This window comes from Tiliqua scincoides, chromosome 1 (genome assembly GCF_035046505.1).
Source record: "Tiliqua scincoides isolate rTilSci1 chromosome 1, rTilSci1.hap2, whole genome shotgun sequence".
NCBI classification, from domain to species: Eukaryota; Metazoa; Chordata; class Lepidosauria; order Squamata; family Scincidae; genus Tiliqua; species Tiliqua scincoides.
The window spans coordinates 302,850,614-302,867,605 of record NC_089821.1 but is presented as its reverse complement, the minus strand read 5'-3'; the positions used below and the strand labels follow the sequence as shown (position 1 = coordinate 302,867,605).

The window sequence follows — 16,992 nt, the reverse complement described above, 5'->3', positions numbered from 1 at the left end:
GATACCTTTTATGATTAATCACCACAAGTTCAGACCCCCTCTGTATGTATTTGAAGTTAGGATTTATTTCCCAGATGTGTACACTCACTTATCTGTAAACTCACACACTATTTTTTTGCTCATCCATCCAGTTTGGAGAGACCTTTTCGGCGCTCCTCACAATCTACTACAGTTTTACCATCCTGAATAATTTGGTGACAACCACATTTGCTACAGAATGCAAATCCCTCTGTGAAATACACCCCTAGTGCCCCACATCTCCATATGGGTCCCAACTCACAGCTTGAAAACCAATTACATTAGTATGAGCATCATAATCTTATAAATGTTTTGTATGTTCTGACATTTGCCTCTCTCTAGTCACCTTTTTCTAAACTAAAACCCAACCTTTTTCTTGTAGGACATTTGAACTATAAAGAGAAAAATCTGTGGCAATAGACAGTGAAGAAGGAAGGCAATTGAGGGCTGTACAGGGCAACAACAGAAAGGCTAGAAGACCAGACCTCAGGAATTACAAACTGTCCAGCAATCAACAGTGCCCCCAGCAAGTTGGCTCTCCCATCATTCCTTAATTCATATATGGGCACCTAGAAAAAACAGAGACAAATGACAATTCACTGCTTAAACAAGCAGCAAGAGAAGAAGGAGACTTCAGCATATGCAATACAAAGCAAACATGAATCCATGAATAATTTATGTAACATTCTCTGATGGTATGATTTACTGAGAGACAGACGTATTTCTTTATCTAAACTAAGGCAGATGGTGGAATTTCTCTCTTTGAATGTAAAATATATTCTCTCTCCTCTCACAAAGTTATCCTTGGATTTTGCATATTCTTTATTTTTGTGTAGGGGGAGGAAGGGGGGAATGCAATACATAAGGAATGTCTCTTGCCAAATGTTGCCTGATAGTGAACCTATTGCCTTGCATATTATTCAGAAGGATGGTACAAAAAGTGCACAAGAAGCTATGTGATGAGTGGTTTACAAGAGGTCCATTATGAACTTTCCTTTGGCAAATATCTAAGGCCATATGATATATGATGCAGAGATCTGTGATAAGAACTCTCAATCTCTCAAAATTTTAGATTTTTTAATTATTGTAATTTGTTTTTAATGATTGTTTTTAATATTGTATTTTTAAAGTGTTTGTAAGCTGCCTTGTGTGCCCATTGGGCAAAAAGGCGGGGTATAAATTAATAATAATAATAATAATAATAATAATAATAATAATGTATTTTTCTTTCCTTAAAAGCAGTCACATGGGTGAGGGGGTTGTTAAATTTGATCAGGAAGCAGTGCTTGGGGGTGGAGTTAACCATTTACTCCAACACTATTTTCCCAATAGAAAGTGGCTCCCTAAGAGCACAATCCTAACTTTCGCTGGAACAGGCAAGCCAGGAAGCTTGCACTGTATCCAGCGCAGGATTGTGGCCTGCAGCAGCTTAGCCAGAGGCAAGGGGAAACTTTTCCCCTTACCCCTGGGTAAGGGCTGCTGGCCCCAAAGAGACTTGGGCCAACATTTGGACTGCACCCCAAAACTGTTAATACCCTATCTATGAAACAGAGGCAACTACTATCTGTCTTTTTTCTCCAGTAGATTGTGGGAAAAGAATGGAAATTTCAATTGGAGAAGTGATAAGAGATGAAAGTGTTAAACACCCCTCTCCATACCAATGTCCCATGGCTGCCTTGAAGCAAATAAAAAAGATGTTGGGTAATCTGATGACTAATATCCCAGAATTACATTTTGCTTAGCCCAACTTCCAGTTTCATGTTTGTATTTGCACAATGGAGACAGTGAACCCATCTCATGGGGTTGTAAGATGAATGAAACAAACATCTTGGCACGCTTAACTTTAATTCCAACACAGAATACAGCCCACCTTGCACAATCCACAGGGGCAGGCAACCTCTTACCTGAGCTCCTGTCAGAACAATGGTTTTGCCCAGGTTCTCACACATGAAGGACAAAGCTGAGGCTGTATAGGCCATTGTGTCTGTGCCATGAAGGATCACAAACCCATCATATTTTGCATAGTTTGCCTGGAATGTCAAAAGAAATGTATCACATTTAGAAAATTAACAATATTTTTTTTAAAAGAACATGGATAGTTTCAGGAGGTGCGTATTAAATACCATGGAATTTTTAAGTTTTAATGCTGATTCTTAAACATTCAATATTATAATGTTCCTCCAAAGTGCTCTTGCCAGCTTTTTTTTTTTTTTAAACCAAAGACATTCGAAGTGCCCTTGTTTAAATAACACTGGAAGAATGAACCAATGTATCTGTCTGGTTGCCTCTCATGTCTCCTTTAAGTGCTTTTGTGGCTCTTCTTTGTGGTTACAGATCTTCCCATGTTCAGTTCAGCACTAATTTGTGCAGCCAGCACCCCAGAAAGCTGCTACTGGATGGATTCTTGAAATATCCATAGCCAGAAAGTTTGTAATGGGGGAACATGATGAGTCAACTGAATGGGGGATTGTAACTCAAAGCAAAACCAGAAAAATACAGAAATACTCGTATATATTTCTTTAAAAGTTATCTGTGAAATAATTTGAACACAGTAACATTAAATGTGAAACAAAACTTAAAAATAAGCCCCTGGGAATTTGGAATTTGTCTGTTAGTTATCCCAGTACCTTGACAGTGGCCAGAAAACTGTCCACAGGGGCAGGTTTGCTTCTAAACTGAAGAACTGCCTGCCTGTTTTCCTTTATATTTCCATATATAGATAGCAAGGCTGGCACGAGGTTGCCTTGGACTAAATATACACAGTGCCCCCCCATGCCAGCCCCTGATGGTGCAGTTGAGTGCTACCAACTGAGAGCTCAAAGATTGGCATGACCAGTGGGCATTCTGATGGGCCTCACCAGGCTAATCTCTTATGCCATCCGTGTTCTTGAATACTGAGATACTGAGGAATGCTCTGATCAGTAAAAGGCAGCTGTTTATGTTCACCACATTTTGTTAAATAGAAGCTGAAAATCAAAGGGCCTTGACTAACTATCCTAGAAAAGGACAGGCCCCTCAGCAGACCTATGCAAGCAAATGCAGCCAACAGCAGCCACTCGTTTATTTCAGCATTTATACAGTATAAGGCATTTTATGTTTCCTCTCAGAAAAAGCTCTGACTTTCAGCTGAACATAATTAATTGTTAAAGAATACAGTCAACATAAAATCTAGTTCTTTCAGTAGCTAATTAACAGAAAATTCAAAGACCTTTTCTTCATTGTATACATATTAATGATGTGCCCTTAACCAGAGGAGGACTGCTAATTAAGAAAAGCTTAGCAATGGCTTTAAAAAAGGAATGTTAACATATGCAAATGAGTTGTATGGTCTGATTTCTTTTTGCGGCTTTTACTTTGGGGATTATACCATTTACGGGAACAGATTAAGCAAACTGGGGCTATTGTAGCATAGAAGGAGGAAGCCCATCAACCAGCCTCGGGAGAGATAAATTACTAGTATAAGACTGCCCCCTTCTGTCTAAAAGGCAGCATGGCCGTTATTGCATTAACAGAGATGTTACATTTTTTTTATTTTCCAAAAACAAATATAAACAAACACACATAACAAATAACACAAAAAACATTCACTACACACAAAAAAGGGTGCAGGAAATCATATATCATATATCACTAAAACTAATAAATCATTACATATCTTAATCAATTTCCTCTTCTAAATATACCTCTTAATATCATTTTTCATTCATCCTTTGTCTATTATATCATATCAAATATAATATATATGTAATACAATCATCTAAATGCCCTATCAAATATTTCTAAAACTTCATTTTCAACCAAGCATAAAATGGTTTCCATTACTCAGTTTGTGTCGGTTTTCGTTGTTGATCCAAATTTTCTGAAAACCTGTTCATTTCCACCACATTCATTATTTTATCTATTAATTCATCTTTCATTGGTATTTTAAAATCCTTCCAATATCTAACATATAAAATCCTCGCTACAATTAAAATCATAACTAAATATACATCATTTTCGTTATCTATAACATCTAAAATAATATTAAACAAAATAATTCAGGTTTCAACGGTATAATCAATTAAACAGTCTCTTGTGTTAGATTTCTTACATTCTCCAATAAATTTGCATTTTTAGCATATCCACCACATATAATAAAATGTTCCTTCCACACATTTACATTTCCAGTAACTATTTGATATATTCTGTTTCATTTTTGCCAGTCTTTTTGGTTTCATATACCATCTATAAAATATTTTATATACATTTTCTTAAAAAATTTTCACTAATAAGTTTTATATTATGCTTCCAGATCTGTTCCCATTGATCTATTATAATATTATGGCCTATATTTTGTGCCCATTTTATCATACATTGTTTTACTGGTTCTTCTTACATCTCAAAATTCAATAAAAACATACATTTTTTAAAGTATATTTTTCTTTTGTTTTCTAGCAATAGTCTATCAAATGGTGTCTGTTCCATATAGAAACCTTCTTATTTGTCTCTCCCAAATCTTGAATCTAATTATAGGCACGTCCACCAGTCCATCTCTACACCTTGCCTTGACAATTCTTCTTTTTTCTCTTCTTCCTCACTCTCCATGGAACATGTCTCAAAATTCTAGCTCTGTTATCATCCACTGTCTATTTCTTTTCCTGTGGAGCCTTCAGTAATTTATCTCTGTAAAAGATTCTGATGAATTTCACATAAATTTCTCTTGGTAATTCATGTTTTCTCAAATAAAAAGTGCTCACTCTTCTCACTGAATCCAATTCTTTAGGTATCTTCTCAGTCCATTCTGATATTAATCTGAGAGTCTGTTGCAACATCTCTTCTGGTATATTTTGTATCCTCACCACTCAAGCTGCACTATCCATCTGGATTTCCATTAACGTTGTCTCTGCGTCGTGCTGATTTTCTTCTATCTCCGATATTTTGGTCTTTTCTCATCTATTTCCCCAATCTCTCAATCTCTTGTTTGTCTTCTTCTGATGTAATTTTCACATTTATCAAGTGTCCACTGAGTTCATCTAATCATTTAGTTAAAGCATCCACAATGTCTTGGGTCTGTGCAGATTGATTTATTTGTTGCTGTACCATTGCCAACAGTTTTTCCACGTTGTCTTGCATAGTCTGTTTCCATTCTTTCCCTTTCGCTTCCTTTTGTATTAATTTCCCAAATCTCATCTCCAACACCGGCAAACTTCGGACTTTCTTATCTGCCATCTTTGTTCTTCCTTCCTGTGGAACTCAAATTTTTGCTTGCAGTGCTCTTTAAGACCACTAGATGCCCTCAGCATATTATCTTCCTTGATCCACTTATAAACACAAATCCAGTTCTTGCAATGTCTTTTTAAATCCACTAGATGTCACTGGTGCACTATTTACGTTCCTGTTCTCTTATCTTATTTATACTTGTAGCCTTGGCAACCACATTCCTCAGTCCGAAAGAATCTCAACACATCCAGCCGTTTTTCAGGCAATCCCAAACAATAGTATCAAACCAAGGCAAGAGACACTCCAATACACAAACTTTATCCAAGGACAGTTAATTTGTAATCCACCAAAATTCAAAGTTGTAAAGTTGTAATTATATTTTCAGATAACCATAACAAGTTTGGCAAATCTCTTCTACGATTTCTCCTCACACCCATAAACAGCTGAGGGGGGAATTTCCCCCTCCTCTTCTTCTCACAGCAAAAAAGAACCAAATCAGGCAATCAATTACCCAATCCACGCCAGGCATACACAAACGGAATAACACTTACTTAAGTCTTTCAAAGTCTTTCTCTGCTGGGGCCTTCAGTTTGATTCAACATGAATTCTTCACCAATACTGCCAAGACGGTGAAATCTCCTGAGAAAGCCCCCCTGGTGGGGCTTATCTCCTCAGGAATTGTGCCATCACATGGAGGAATCTGTCTCTCCTGACAAACATCCCCGGGTCTCCTTGGATCCGCAGTTTTTGGGGAAAAAACAGAGTGCCTTTGAAGAGCCTGAGAGCTTCAAGAGCTGCTCTGCTGCTGGCTGGCCCCTCCCCCCAGATATTATTACTTTTTAGGTAGGTATATATACATACACAACCCTGGAGATTGGCCATTGGTTTGATTCCACATGAAGAAAGATACAGTGCAGCAATGTTATGTATTTTCTGTGACGGCTAAACTATAAACTTCTGACTGATAAAGTATGTGAGTGGAGAAAATTTGCTTGTTTTTTATTGATTTAATAGGAGACAGATTGTTCCTCCACAGATCAGGATCATGGTGTGGAGATCGGGGGGGGGGGGCAATATCTTGCTCATGCCACAATTCCAATCTTAACTGCAGGCTCCCCACCTCTATTTGCCGGGGGGGGTGCTCTCACTGGTGTCAGTGGGAATTCCCCCCAAGAAAAAGAGCAGTCATGGGAAGAAGGGTTCATCCTGGATTAAGAATGTAGTAGCGTAGAGGGTTAAATACCGTGGATCTGTTTTGTGGGAGCTATATTTACTTAATAAAAAAACAAGCGCACTTGCTCAAAATGTGTGCTAAAAGAAAGATCTAAATCAGTGGTTCCCAACCTTTAGGAGCCCGAGGACTACTGAGACAAAAATTGGAATTGGCATGGATCAATTGCAAGCAGGGCGTCCAAGAGAAATTTTACCAGGACATACCACGTTTCTTTTGGGTCCCTTCCCAAGGGGGAGGGTGGGCAGAACAGAGAGAGCAAAACAGGGCAGGAGGAAGGTAGGAGGAAGAAAAGTCTTTGGAGCTCAGGTCTACCTTGCTTCCCAATGTGGAGTCCAAGTCTAACTGCCCACACAACGTTGGCAGCTAGATAAAATAATACAGAAAGCCAAACACACTCTGAAGTCTCTAAAAATTTTTAAATATAGAAAATCATTGCAGAAAATTAGATCATTATATTTGGGCTCATATTTAGAATGGAAAGTATCCTGGGTGTACCAAAATGTACTTCTGCAGCAGCTGTAGTCCCACAGCTGTGTCCTTATTACATTTCATCATGGTAAGCAGCTCCACAAGCCAAAGAACTACTGTAGCAGGCCAGTTTCCTCCCAGTGTTCTAGAGTGTCAGGTATTCATTCCTTGGCCCAGCACATATGGCTTGCCAGCAGCCACAGCTGCCATGTGCCTAGCGTCCCAAGAGGGCAGTAAGTATGGGTGAGACTGGAAAACATAAGAAATCAGGAAATTTCTGAGGGCCCTCCTTTGGTTCCTGGGTCCCCTTTTCGACCCAAGGTCCAGGTACAAATTATCCCCTGTACCCCCTCTCATGAGCCCTGCATGCAACCACACAACCCCTCACAGAAAAAACACAAATAAATTTGTAATAATTAGAGATTATTTATTAGAGATTTATTATAAAATCGAGCGGTATATAAATACTGTTATATATACTTAAATACTTATATAAAAATTATATAAGAGCGGTATATAAATACTGTTAATAATTATTTATAGCGAAGATTTGTGGGTTGCTGCCTTTGTTGCTGGCTGTAGGAAGTTCATTCTCTGCCCTCTCTGGTGGCCTGTGGGGGAGCACACTGGAAGTTATCAAAGGCAATCTCTTCTTTTCCTGATACTTTGCAGACCACTTCTCAGAGTCTTGCGGACCACCTGTGGTGGTGATCTAAATTGTTTCGTGGGTAGACTGCTTTAAAGTGATAGGCTCCTCAGATTGATTTTTGCACTTTGAAATAGCCACTTTGAATGCCTTTTAGAGAGATAAAGCGGGGTATAAATTTGTAAATAAATAAGCTGGTGTTGCAGAAACTTCCCCTGTGCTTGGTCTAACAAGCTCAGGAATTCCATAGGAATTTCCTTTTCACAAAGGCTCTGCAGCTTCCGCAAGTTTGTCCACAGTTTCTTAGAACTTTAGCTATCTCAGGGCCCAATCTCATGCACGCCGCCCACTGGTGGTGTGCCTCCTGTGCTGCACCAGCTGCAATAGATGCCTGCGCATTCCCATCCACTCCTGGCGCTTGCTGGAGCAGGTAAGTCAGTGGAAAAGACAGGAGGGAATGGGAAGAGTGGAACACTGGTTATTTGTTATTTGGAGCCATTAGATATTTGATTCTCTGTAAACTGCTTTGTGAACTTTTCATTGAAAAGCAGTATATAAATACTGTTAACAACAACAAAAGGGGCAGGAAGGTGTGAAACAGGGAAGAGGCAGGAGATGGGCAGATTGGGCCCAGGAAGAGGAAAGGATCAGCAGCATTAGTACCACCGATATCCTATTCCCCTTCCGAGACCCAATCCTGCAGCACAGGTTCGCATGGACTTGCACTAGGTATTTAGCTAGCACAGGTCCAAGTATATGCCCCCCTACGCCATGTAGGCTTACCCACAGGCAAGGGAACAAATGATCTCTCACCCAGAGGAGACCTCGGCAGCTGCTCCCCACCATAGGATGCAGCAGTCGCCATTTTGGTACCACTGCCTCAGCAGGTAGAGGGTTGTGTATAATGGCTAAGATTGGACTGTTAAGCTGATAGAGAGGTTCAGCCGATAACAGAGGCATCATCATGACCGCAGAAGGCGATCAAAATCATTGCGAACATGAGAAGCTGCATTACATAAAATCAGAATATTGGTCCATTGATCCCATCTATTGCCTATTCTGACTGATATCCAGCCACTCTCCAAAATCTCAGATCCTTTAACTGAAGATGACAGGGACTGAACCCTGGAGCTATGAATGAAAAGCACAAGTCTTATTGGGTCCAACTCATTCCTCATGCCATTGACTTTGGTGAAAAAAACTCTCATACATTTAAATAGTGCAGGACTGCATTCTCCCATCCAAAACATTTTACTTGACAAAAAGAAAAAGGTTATTAGCATGCAAGTGATAAACTTTGTAATGGTCAAACTACATTATACCCCCACCTTGTGGTCAAACAGATTTTAGCACCCAGTTAAAGCAGCAAGGGGAAAAAAGACAACATACAGGTGCAACCTATTTATCTACAGATTTTTTAATCTGCAGATTTGTCTCAGATTAATTTGAATGGGGTGGGGGTACTAAAAGTCACACACACCTTTGCCTCCTTTGCCCTGTGCTGGCCTCTGTTTCCAGGCAGCCCAAAACACTGCAAAAAGGCTCTGCCTCGCCCAGGCAGGGAATAGCCCTGGAGTCATAGAAGAGGTTCCCCTTTGAAAGAAACAGTAACATTCCTGGAGCCCCTGAGCCAGTAAAGAGGCTGAAGAGGGAGGCAGAAAACCCTGTGTAACCAGAACATGTGCAGTGAGGTGGAGCGCGCTCTCGCTCTCACACACACAGGGGCAGGTGTGGTAGCAACAGAGGGAATTGCTTTAAAAAACCCAGGGAGTGTTTGCTGAATTCCCCCCCCCAAGATGATGCAGGCAATCACCGACACAAGCAAGCCTTCCCACCAAGCAAAGCATGAGATATAGCTTATGATCCTCTCCACATTTTCCTGGGAGTAAGCCCCATTGAGAAGTAGAAGTAGAAACACATAGGTCCAGACTCTGAAAGGCTCAGCATCCCACTTGTGAAAGAAGCAGGACAGCTGGCAATGGGGAGGGCTCAGGAGGAGGAGGAGAGGGGATTGCTTTAAAAAACCCAGGGAGTATTTTCCGAATCCCCCCCCCCAGATAATGCAGGCTCTCCTGCTCCACCAAGCCTTCCCAAGCAAGCCTTGGGAAGCCTTGCAGAGACAGGTGAGGGTGAGCAGAGAGTCCCCAAATGCTCCGGGCCAGAGGAGCTTCCATGATGGTGGCCAGGGAGGGCTGCAAGAGCGGTGGCAGCAAAGAGGAGGAGGAGGAGAACCTGCAGCGCTGTTGGGAGGCCGCCTGGGACACAGAGGACGAGGCTTCCCAAGCAAACTCACCATTCCAACTGTGAAAGAAGCAGGACAGCTGGCAACAGGAGGGCTGAGTACGGAGGGGAGGGGATTGAGAACAGCTGCCTTAGTTTCCTTCCATATGGAAGTGTCAGGCTGCAGTGAATCTGAGTAACTCTACGGCATTTAGCACAACGCGTTTTTTGTTAATCGCACCAAGTCACGGAACGGAACTAACGTGGATAAATAGGCTCCACCTGTATTTCAAGAAACACAAGTCAGACCTATGCAAGAGGTTACTTGTAAACGGATTGCATTAAACAAGTGATGTAAAAGTTACACTAGAACTTGTTTTCCCTCATAAACTTTTCAAGAGTAAATGCTGTGAGCTGAATTCTAAGTTTCTACTGACAGATTCATCCATGGAAAAATTGTGTTGAATCACAAACTATGGATGATGCAAGAAAGTGGCTGGCCCCAATTGGTGTTATTCTTACAAGATTGATTAAAAAAATCCAACCATGAAGAACAACTTATTATGCTTCAGTAAGAGTTAAAGGTAAGCATATATTTTTCAAAAAAAGTAAAAAGAAATGCAAATAGAAAATAGAATGTTATTTTGAGTACAGAAAGTCAGCAATGTGAATGCCACAGTCTACACTGATCTGGCAAATCATGAGAACCAGTAAAAAAAGACACATGTAGAAGCATTCTGCACATTTAGATAATGTATACTGAAAGCTATGGCCTTTCCCAGTTTGAAGAGACACTTGGCCAACAGTCTGAGGCTAAGAGGCAAAGAAGGAAGGCCCATAGCCAGGGAGACAGACCAGGGACAGACTGCACTTGCTCCCGGTGTGGAAGGGATTGTCACTCCCGAATCGGCCTTTTCAGCCACACTAGACGCTGTTCCAGAACCACCATTCAGAGCGCGATACCGTAGTCTTTCGAGACTGAAGGCTGCCAACAATGCATACTGAAAGCTCTACATTTTGTCCAACATCAGATGCCTAAAATCTTGTCGGTATCATGTCAGGAACTATTTTTCCTATGACAAACAATATGTTACTTGCAAGAAAAATCCAAAATACCTGAAGATGCCTGGCAATTTTGCCCCAATCAGCTGGTGTCATATTTGAAGAATCAAGCAATGGAGAAAGTTCCTGGATTGTGTAGATGATTCTTTTATTTTGGCTAGACAGGCTGTGAAAGGAAAAACATTGTGTAGTGAGGTATTTTAATTATAATCATCACTTTTTCAGCCTACCACGGTTCTGGATATAAGGCTGTGCTTGGTGAGGAAGACTCCAAAAGAAGTTATCTTGACTCAAGGAAGATAAGTATCACCATGACAAAATTGGAAAGCCATGGACCAATCTTTTTTTTCTTCTATCACCCAATTAAAAAAATCTTAACCCATTAATCAGAGATTCCCAAACTGGTAGGTTTTGACCCATCAGCCAGGGAAGCACTTGACCCTCCTGCACCTTTAATGGCAGTAATGCTACTCCAGGATCAAGCTGCTGCCAAGGATGGGAGGGAGGTTTTCACTTACCAGCCTGGAGTCCTGGGGAGGGGCTTGAGGAGCCCTCTGCAGGGCACCCCGCACCTCCAAATATACAAAAAAAAAAGACAAAAAGGCACTTCCAGTTTTCATCACAAGACTAGAAGCGCCCTTTTTTCTTTTTTTACATGTTTGGAGGCCCTGGGAGCCCTGCTCCCTGGACCCCAGCATTGGAGGCTAGTAAGTGAAAAAAAACCCTTCCCATCCCCAACAGCAGCACATGTTGCTGCCATAGCCCCTCCCCTGCATACACTTACAGTGTACCCAACTCTGTTATAGTAGGAGTTTGAGAAAAACTGAATTAATTGTATAAGGTTTAACCAATTAAATTTGCATAAATTTGTATAGTAATACAACAGTAGTTCCAAAGCATTCTCTCTTTGTTTTTAGACACAGGTGTTGCAAAAGCGCCAGTTTAGAAGAAGCATTTTTGCCTGCACAAGACTGAAAAAGAAAACCCCTTCCAAGACAATGCCGGCCACACACATTTTTGGTAAGGACACATATTAAAATAATGAACAATAATGAAAAATGAACAAAATTAATTTAATGGCCAATTAATTAAGGGAAGGGTTTTTTTTTATATAACCAATTACTTGACTATCTATCCACTAATAGTGAGTGCTTTAATATGACAAGCTCCTACAGATTCCTTTCCTGAGTGAGTGACACGTCGCTTTTGAATTCAGAAGCTCAAATATGCACAGCTACAGCAGTGCAACCAAACCAGAAGAACATACTAGCACAAATAGGACAGATGAATTTAGGCACAAATTACCTAGGGCAGTATTCTTCAGCCTTGGGGTTGGGACCGCGAAGCTTCAATTGTGGGATCAGTGCAACTTATGGGAATGAAAAAGGTTGAAGACCACTGTACTAGAGTACTAACAGGTAAAGGGGGTGGCATCTGGTGTACCTCTTCAGGTCGCAGGAGATTGTGTCCCAGTCCTGTTCAGGTTCTTAGCAACTGTGCTAACATAGCTTTCACTAGTCCCAGGCTTCATTGTAACTTTATCTTCCCTCTCTAATAAGAATATTTGGCTACAGTGACCAGTGCTGGGAGGGCATTACAGGGGTGGGGAACAGGTGGCGAAAGGTCATGGGTGGAAGGGTAGGGTCACAGAAGAGGGGGCAGATCGACTGTGGGTTCCCAGTCTCATATTGCATTTATTTATTTGGGTCGTGGCATGAAAAATGTTGAAGACCACTAACCTGGGGAGAGGAGTTAGTCTACAGGGAGCTACCTGCAATTTACTGAAAGCTTGAGGGAACAGCCAACAGGAAGGAAGGGCTATCTCCCTGGGCAAATCCCGTTTACTATGCAATTATCCACTCAAGTGAAATTTGTATTTGAGAATTTATTAATTATCAGATCCCAGGATTAATATACAGTATTACATACTTGTAGCCTGAAAAAAATATATATATAAATACATATATATATCCTCCCGGCAGCCTGGAGATTTGAAAAAACTAGATGGAGGTTAACAGGGAGGCAGCCTGAAGGTAGCTATGAACTTATAAACTTATAGCAACCTGGTTAAGCAAGATATTTTCACTGTGGTAAGTCTTTTAACAAAGTGAATGGGTGCCCGTGGGGGGTGCAGAGGGATGCAGCGCCCTCCCCCACATCCATGGATAACTGAAACCATGAAACCATGGATACGGGATTCACGGATATGGGGGGGGCTGAATAAAGTTTCAGGTGCACTGATGGTAATAACAACAACAGAACAATAATGTTCTCCCCAAGGAAGCCTAAGTTTCCTTTCCATTCAGAAACATATTACACACAATCATTGCTCCTATCTGCCCTGAATGCATGGGATTGAGCAGGCTACATATTCAGATAACTGGAGAACATAACTGTTCCTTTCTACTGCCAAAATCCAAGTAACAGAAGCAGTGAAAGCTGAAATATTACAACAGGATGTCTCAACTAGAAACAAGTCTGTGTGTACTGTGTTAAAATAATGTGAATTTGGTGCCTCGGCAATCCAAATTCGGCACTAACATAAATTGAATGATTAAATAATGTGCATTTTCTCTCATTTCGCATTATTTACTCTGGTTTCATTAGTCAAAGAAGGAGCTATGCAAAGCATTGGAGTGTCACCCCAACTGCTGGCATTGCCCACAAACCCATTCAAGCATATCTTCAGGTATAAGGCTAGAAACTTGCTTTTAAAAAGTTAAACCAGAGATTAATCTGATTTCTGCTCAAAATCACACTTTGCTATTTCTGTTCACCAGCATCCAAACACAAAGCAGAAATCTCAGAACACTTCACAAAAAAATTCAAAACTTCCTTCAAGGAGTGAAGCCTAACAGTGAAGCCACAGTTTTCCAATACATACGGAAGCACCAAGGTATCACCACCAAGCCCAAGCCGGGAAAATAGTTTAGTTTCCTTGGCATATGCTTTATCATGAAGACTTCGGATCTTCTTCAAGGCTCCTGCTAACTTGTTGGCCTCAGGAGCAAGTCCTAGGAAACAGGAGAAAAAAACTGTGAGTGAAACAGATTTTCATTTTTCATATTCATTCAGGCTATTGCAGTATTTTAAAAGGAAAATGAGACAAAATATGTATGGACAAATCCATATTTGAAGACCCACCCACCCGTTCTGGAAGAAAACCTGACATAGAGCAATTCTCAGAGAGGCTATTTCAGGGGCAATCTCACTAAAAACTCCAGTTGAGTTCAACAGGAAGTAATAAAATGCGCTCAACTCACAAGCAATACATTTTTATTTGAAATTGTCAGGAGCTCTACTCAATATAACAGAACCATAGAGTTGGTAGAGACCTTCAGTCCCTGCCAATGTTCGCTGTCCACATCTACATCATCTCAATACTAAAAGTCTACCATACATGGGAATAGATTTTTTTAAATTTCATAATAAATAAATCTATACATCAACATCACCCCCCAAAAAAATATTCCGATGAGTACCCTTATTGATACACTTTATAGAAGTCCCAGCCATGGAGTTAATATTGCATCAAAAGTGGTGCAGATCCTATTTTTTATTTCTCCCTGCAGCTAACTGTGGAAGAGCAATGCTTCAGCAACACTAAAGTACTCTAGACTTGAGACAACCATAGAAAGGGGACATGTTGTGAATTCTTGTATGCCACTGAGGTAATGTCATAAGGCAGTGTTTCTCAAATTGTGGGTTGGGACTCATTGGGTGAGTCGTGAGCCCATTTCAGAAGGGTCCCCATTCATTTCACTATTTTTAATATATTAGACTTGATGCTACCATGGTATGTGACTGCATTTGGGGAAATATTACATATCTGTACTTTTAACAGGCTGCTACGTGTATGCTTTTGGGCACAATCCTAACCAGGTCTACTCAGAAGTAAGTTCTATTGTGTTCAGTGGGGCTTACTCTCAGGAAAGTGTGGTTAGGATTGCAGCCTTTAACAATTATAGTAAATGGGACTTACTCCTGGGTAAGTGTGGGTAGGATCGCAGCCTAGGATTGTTAAAAATTTGCCCACTTGATGTTGTCACTTCCGGTCATGACATCACTTCCGGTGGGTCCTGACAGATTCTAATTCCAAAAAGTGGGTCCTGGTGCTAAAATTTTGAAAACCACTGTCATAAGGGACTAAAGATATGGGGTATTTAGGCCCCAGTCCTAACTAAATCCCCCAGCGCCAATGCAGCTGCATCAATGGAGTACAAGCTGCATCCTGCAGTGGTGGGACAGACACAGAAGACTCCTCATTTCCTTACCTTGGGGTAAGCCAGGGCTTCCCAAACTAGGGAGTCGCGATGACCCAGCCAGGGAAGCCCTATGCCTGTCCCTTTAAGGGATGGGTGGAAGGCAGCAATGCGATTCCCAGGATCACGCTGCTGCCAGGGACAGGAGGGTTTATTGTTTTTGTTTTTAACTTACCAGCATCCAGCACCAAAATCCTGAGGGTCCAGGCAGAATCCAGGGATCCCTCCACAGGGCTCCTAGCACTTCTGAACGTGTTACAAATAGAAACCAGAAATGCCCTTTTTAAAAAAAGATGTTTAGAGATGTACTGGCTCCTGGTAAGTTTAAAAAGACTCTCCTGTCCTGATCCTGAAAATCACATTGCTGCCTTCCCCCTTCCCCCCACCCCTTAAAAGGACAGGGATAGGGCTTCCCTGGATGGGGCATTGCTGCTTTAGCCTCTTCCCTGCACACTTACCTCGAGTCTCCAACTCCCAAGGAGTTTGAGAACCAAGGAGGTAAGTCTTCACTTCCTCATTGGGACTCCTCAGATCTATGGCAGTTTTTTTGCTGACTTAAGTCTGAAGAGGGTAAGGGTGAGGAAAGTACAGAGGAACGGCCCACTTGTTCCGCCAAGAGCCATCTCCTCCTTCCCCATCTGCCTCCTGCCCTCTGCCTGTTCTGCCTGTCACCAGCACTGTTCCATCCCCTCATACATCATCTGCCACCCATGACAGCTTACCTGCATTGGAGCAGGTTGCCAGATGCAGTGGCGGTTCTGAAACATAGTACATATGTACAGCCCATGGTTGGCAACCTTCAGTCTCGAAAGACTATGGTATAAGCCTACAGCACCCAGTATTCCCAGGTGGTCTCCCATCCAAGTACTAACCAGGCCTGACCTTGCTTAGCTTCCAAGATCAGACGAGATTGGGCATGTGCAGGGTAACAGGGTACAGCCCATAGGTTTGGACCATTTAAGTCACTTATGAAGATGACCTGAGACACAGATGAGCCTTAGGCCTGTAAGATCCACCTAAACTGCCATGGTTCTCCCCCGGAAAACCACTCTGCCCCTAGAACTGGCTGGTTAAAGATGCAACATTCTGTGAACATGAAGATCCCACTGGCTGTGAGTCCCTATTACTATACACCAGATATTCACATATTAAGGGATTTCCTTATTTCCAATAGTCATGCCTTACTCTACAAAACAACACGACCATAAAAAGTTATATTTATTTTGAATCATACAACATCTGTAACAGTTCAACAAACATTCTATTTATGGATCTGTTTATTTTGTTTATGGATCCAAATAACCCTGATCTACATTTTGTGCAATTTACATTGAGCATAAAAGACTATTTATTTAAATGACTGAGGGCCCGATCCTATCCAACTTTCCTGCACCGGTGCAACCATAATGCAGCCACAAGTGAACAAATGTTCCCATACCTTAAGGAGGTCTCTGTGACTGCCTCCCCACCACAGGATGCAGCACGGCTGCATTGGTACTGGAAAACTGGATAGAATTGGGCCCCGAATAGGCTTACCAACCCTCTAGCGTTGGTCTGGAGTCTCCAGGAATCAGAATCAATCTCCAAGTAACTACTAAAAGCAATCCAGGGCATTTTTAAAGGGTTGTTCTTTGCCTTAATGACATTACATCACATTAGGGGAAAAATACCCAAAACTTCAGTAAGAGGGGACAACCTTAGCTGAATCCCAAGTATATTTACTTGAAACAAAGTGGTTATGGTTGGCAACCTTCAGTCTCGAAAGACTATGGTATAAGCCTACAGCACCCAGTGTTCCCAAGCGGTCTCCCATCCAAGTACTAACCAGGCCTGACCCTGCTTAGCTTCCAAGATCAGACAAGATCAGGAATGTGCAGGGTAAC

The 16,992-nt window shown here is 41.5% G+C and overlaps 1 protein-coding gene and 1 pseudogene across 1 annotated transcript in view; both read right to left on the bottom strand.

The window, feature by feature from the left end:
- Positions 1–16,992, bottom strand: part of LOC136648156 (60 kDa lysophospholipase-like) — an 85,544-nt gene that overhangs the window by 63,137 nt on the left and 5,415 nt on the right. Inside the window, exons 2-5 of the mRNA XM_066624194.1 lie at positions 13,732–13,861; positions 10,902–11,013; positions 1,923–2,048; positions 504–587 (exon numbers count right to left, since the gene is read on the bottom strand). Coding sequence (XP_066480291.1) covers positions 504–587; positions 1,923–2,048; positions 10,902–11,013; positions 13,732–13,861 — 452 coding nt within the window. The remainder of the gene's footprint in view (positions 1–503; positions 588–1,922; positions 2,049–10,901; positions 11,014–13,731; positions 13,862–16,992) is intronic.
- Positions 15,933–16,050, bottom strand: LOC136637413 (5S ribosomal RNA; annotated as a pseudogene).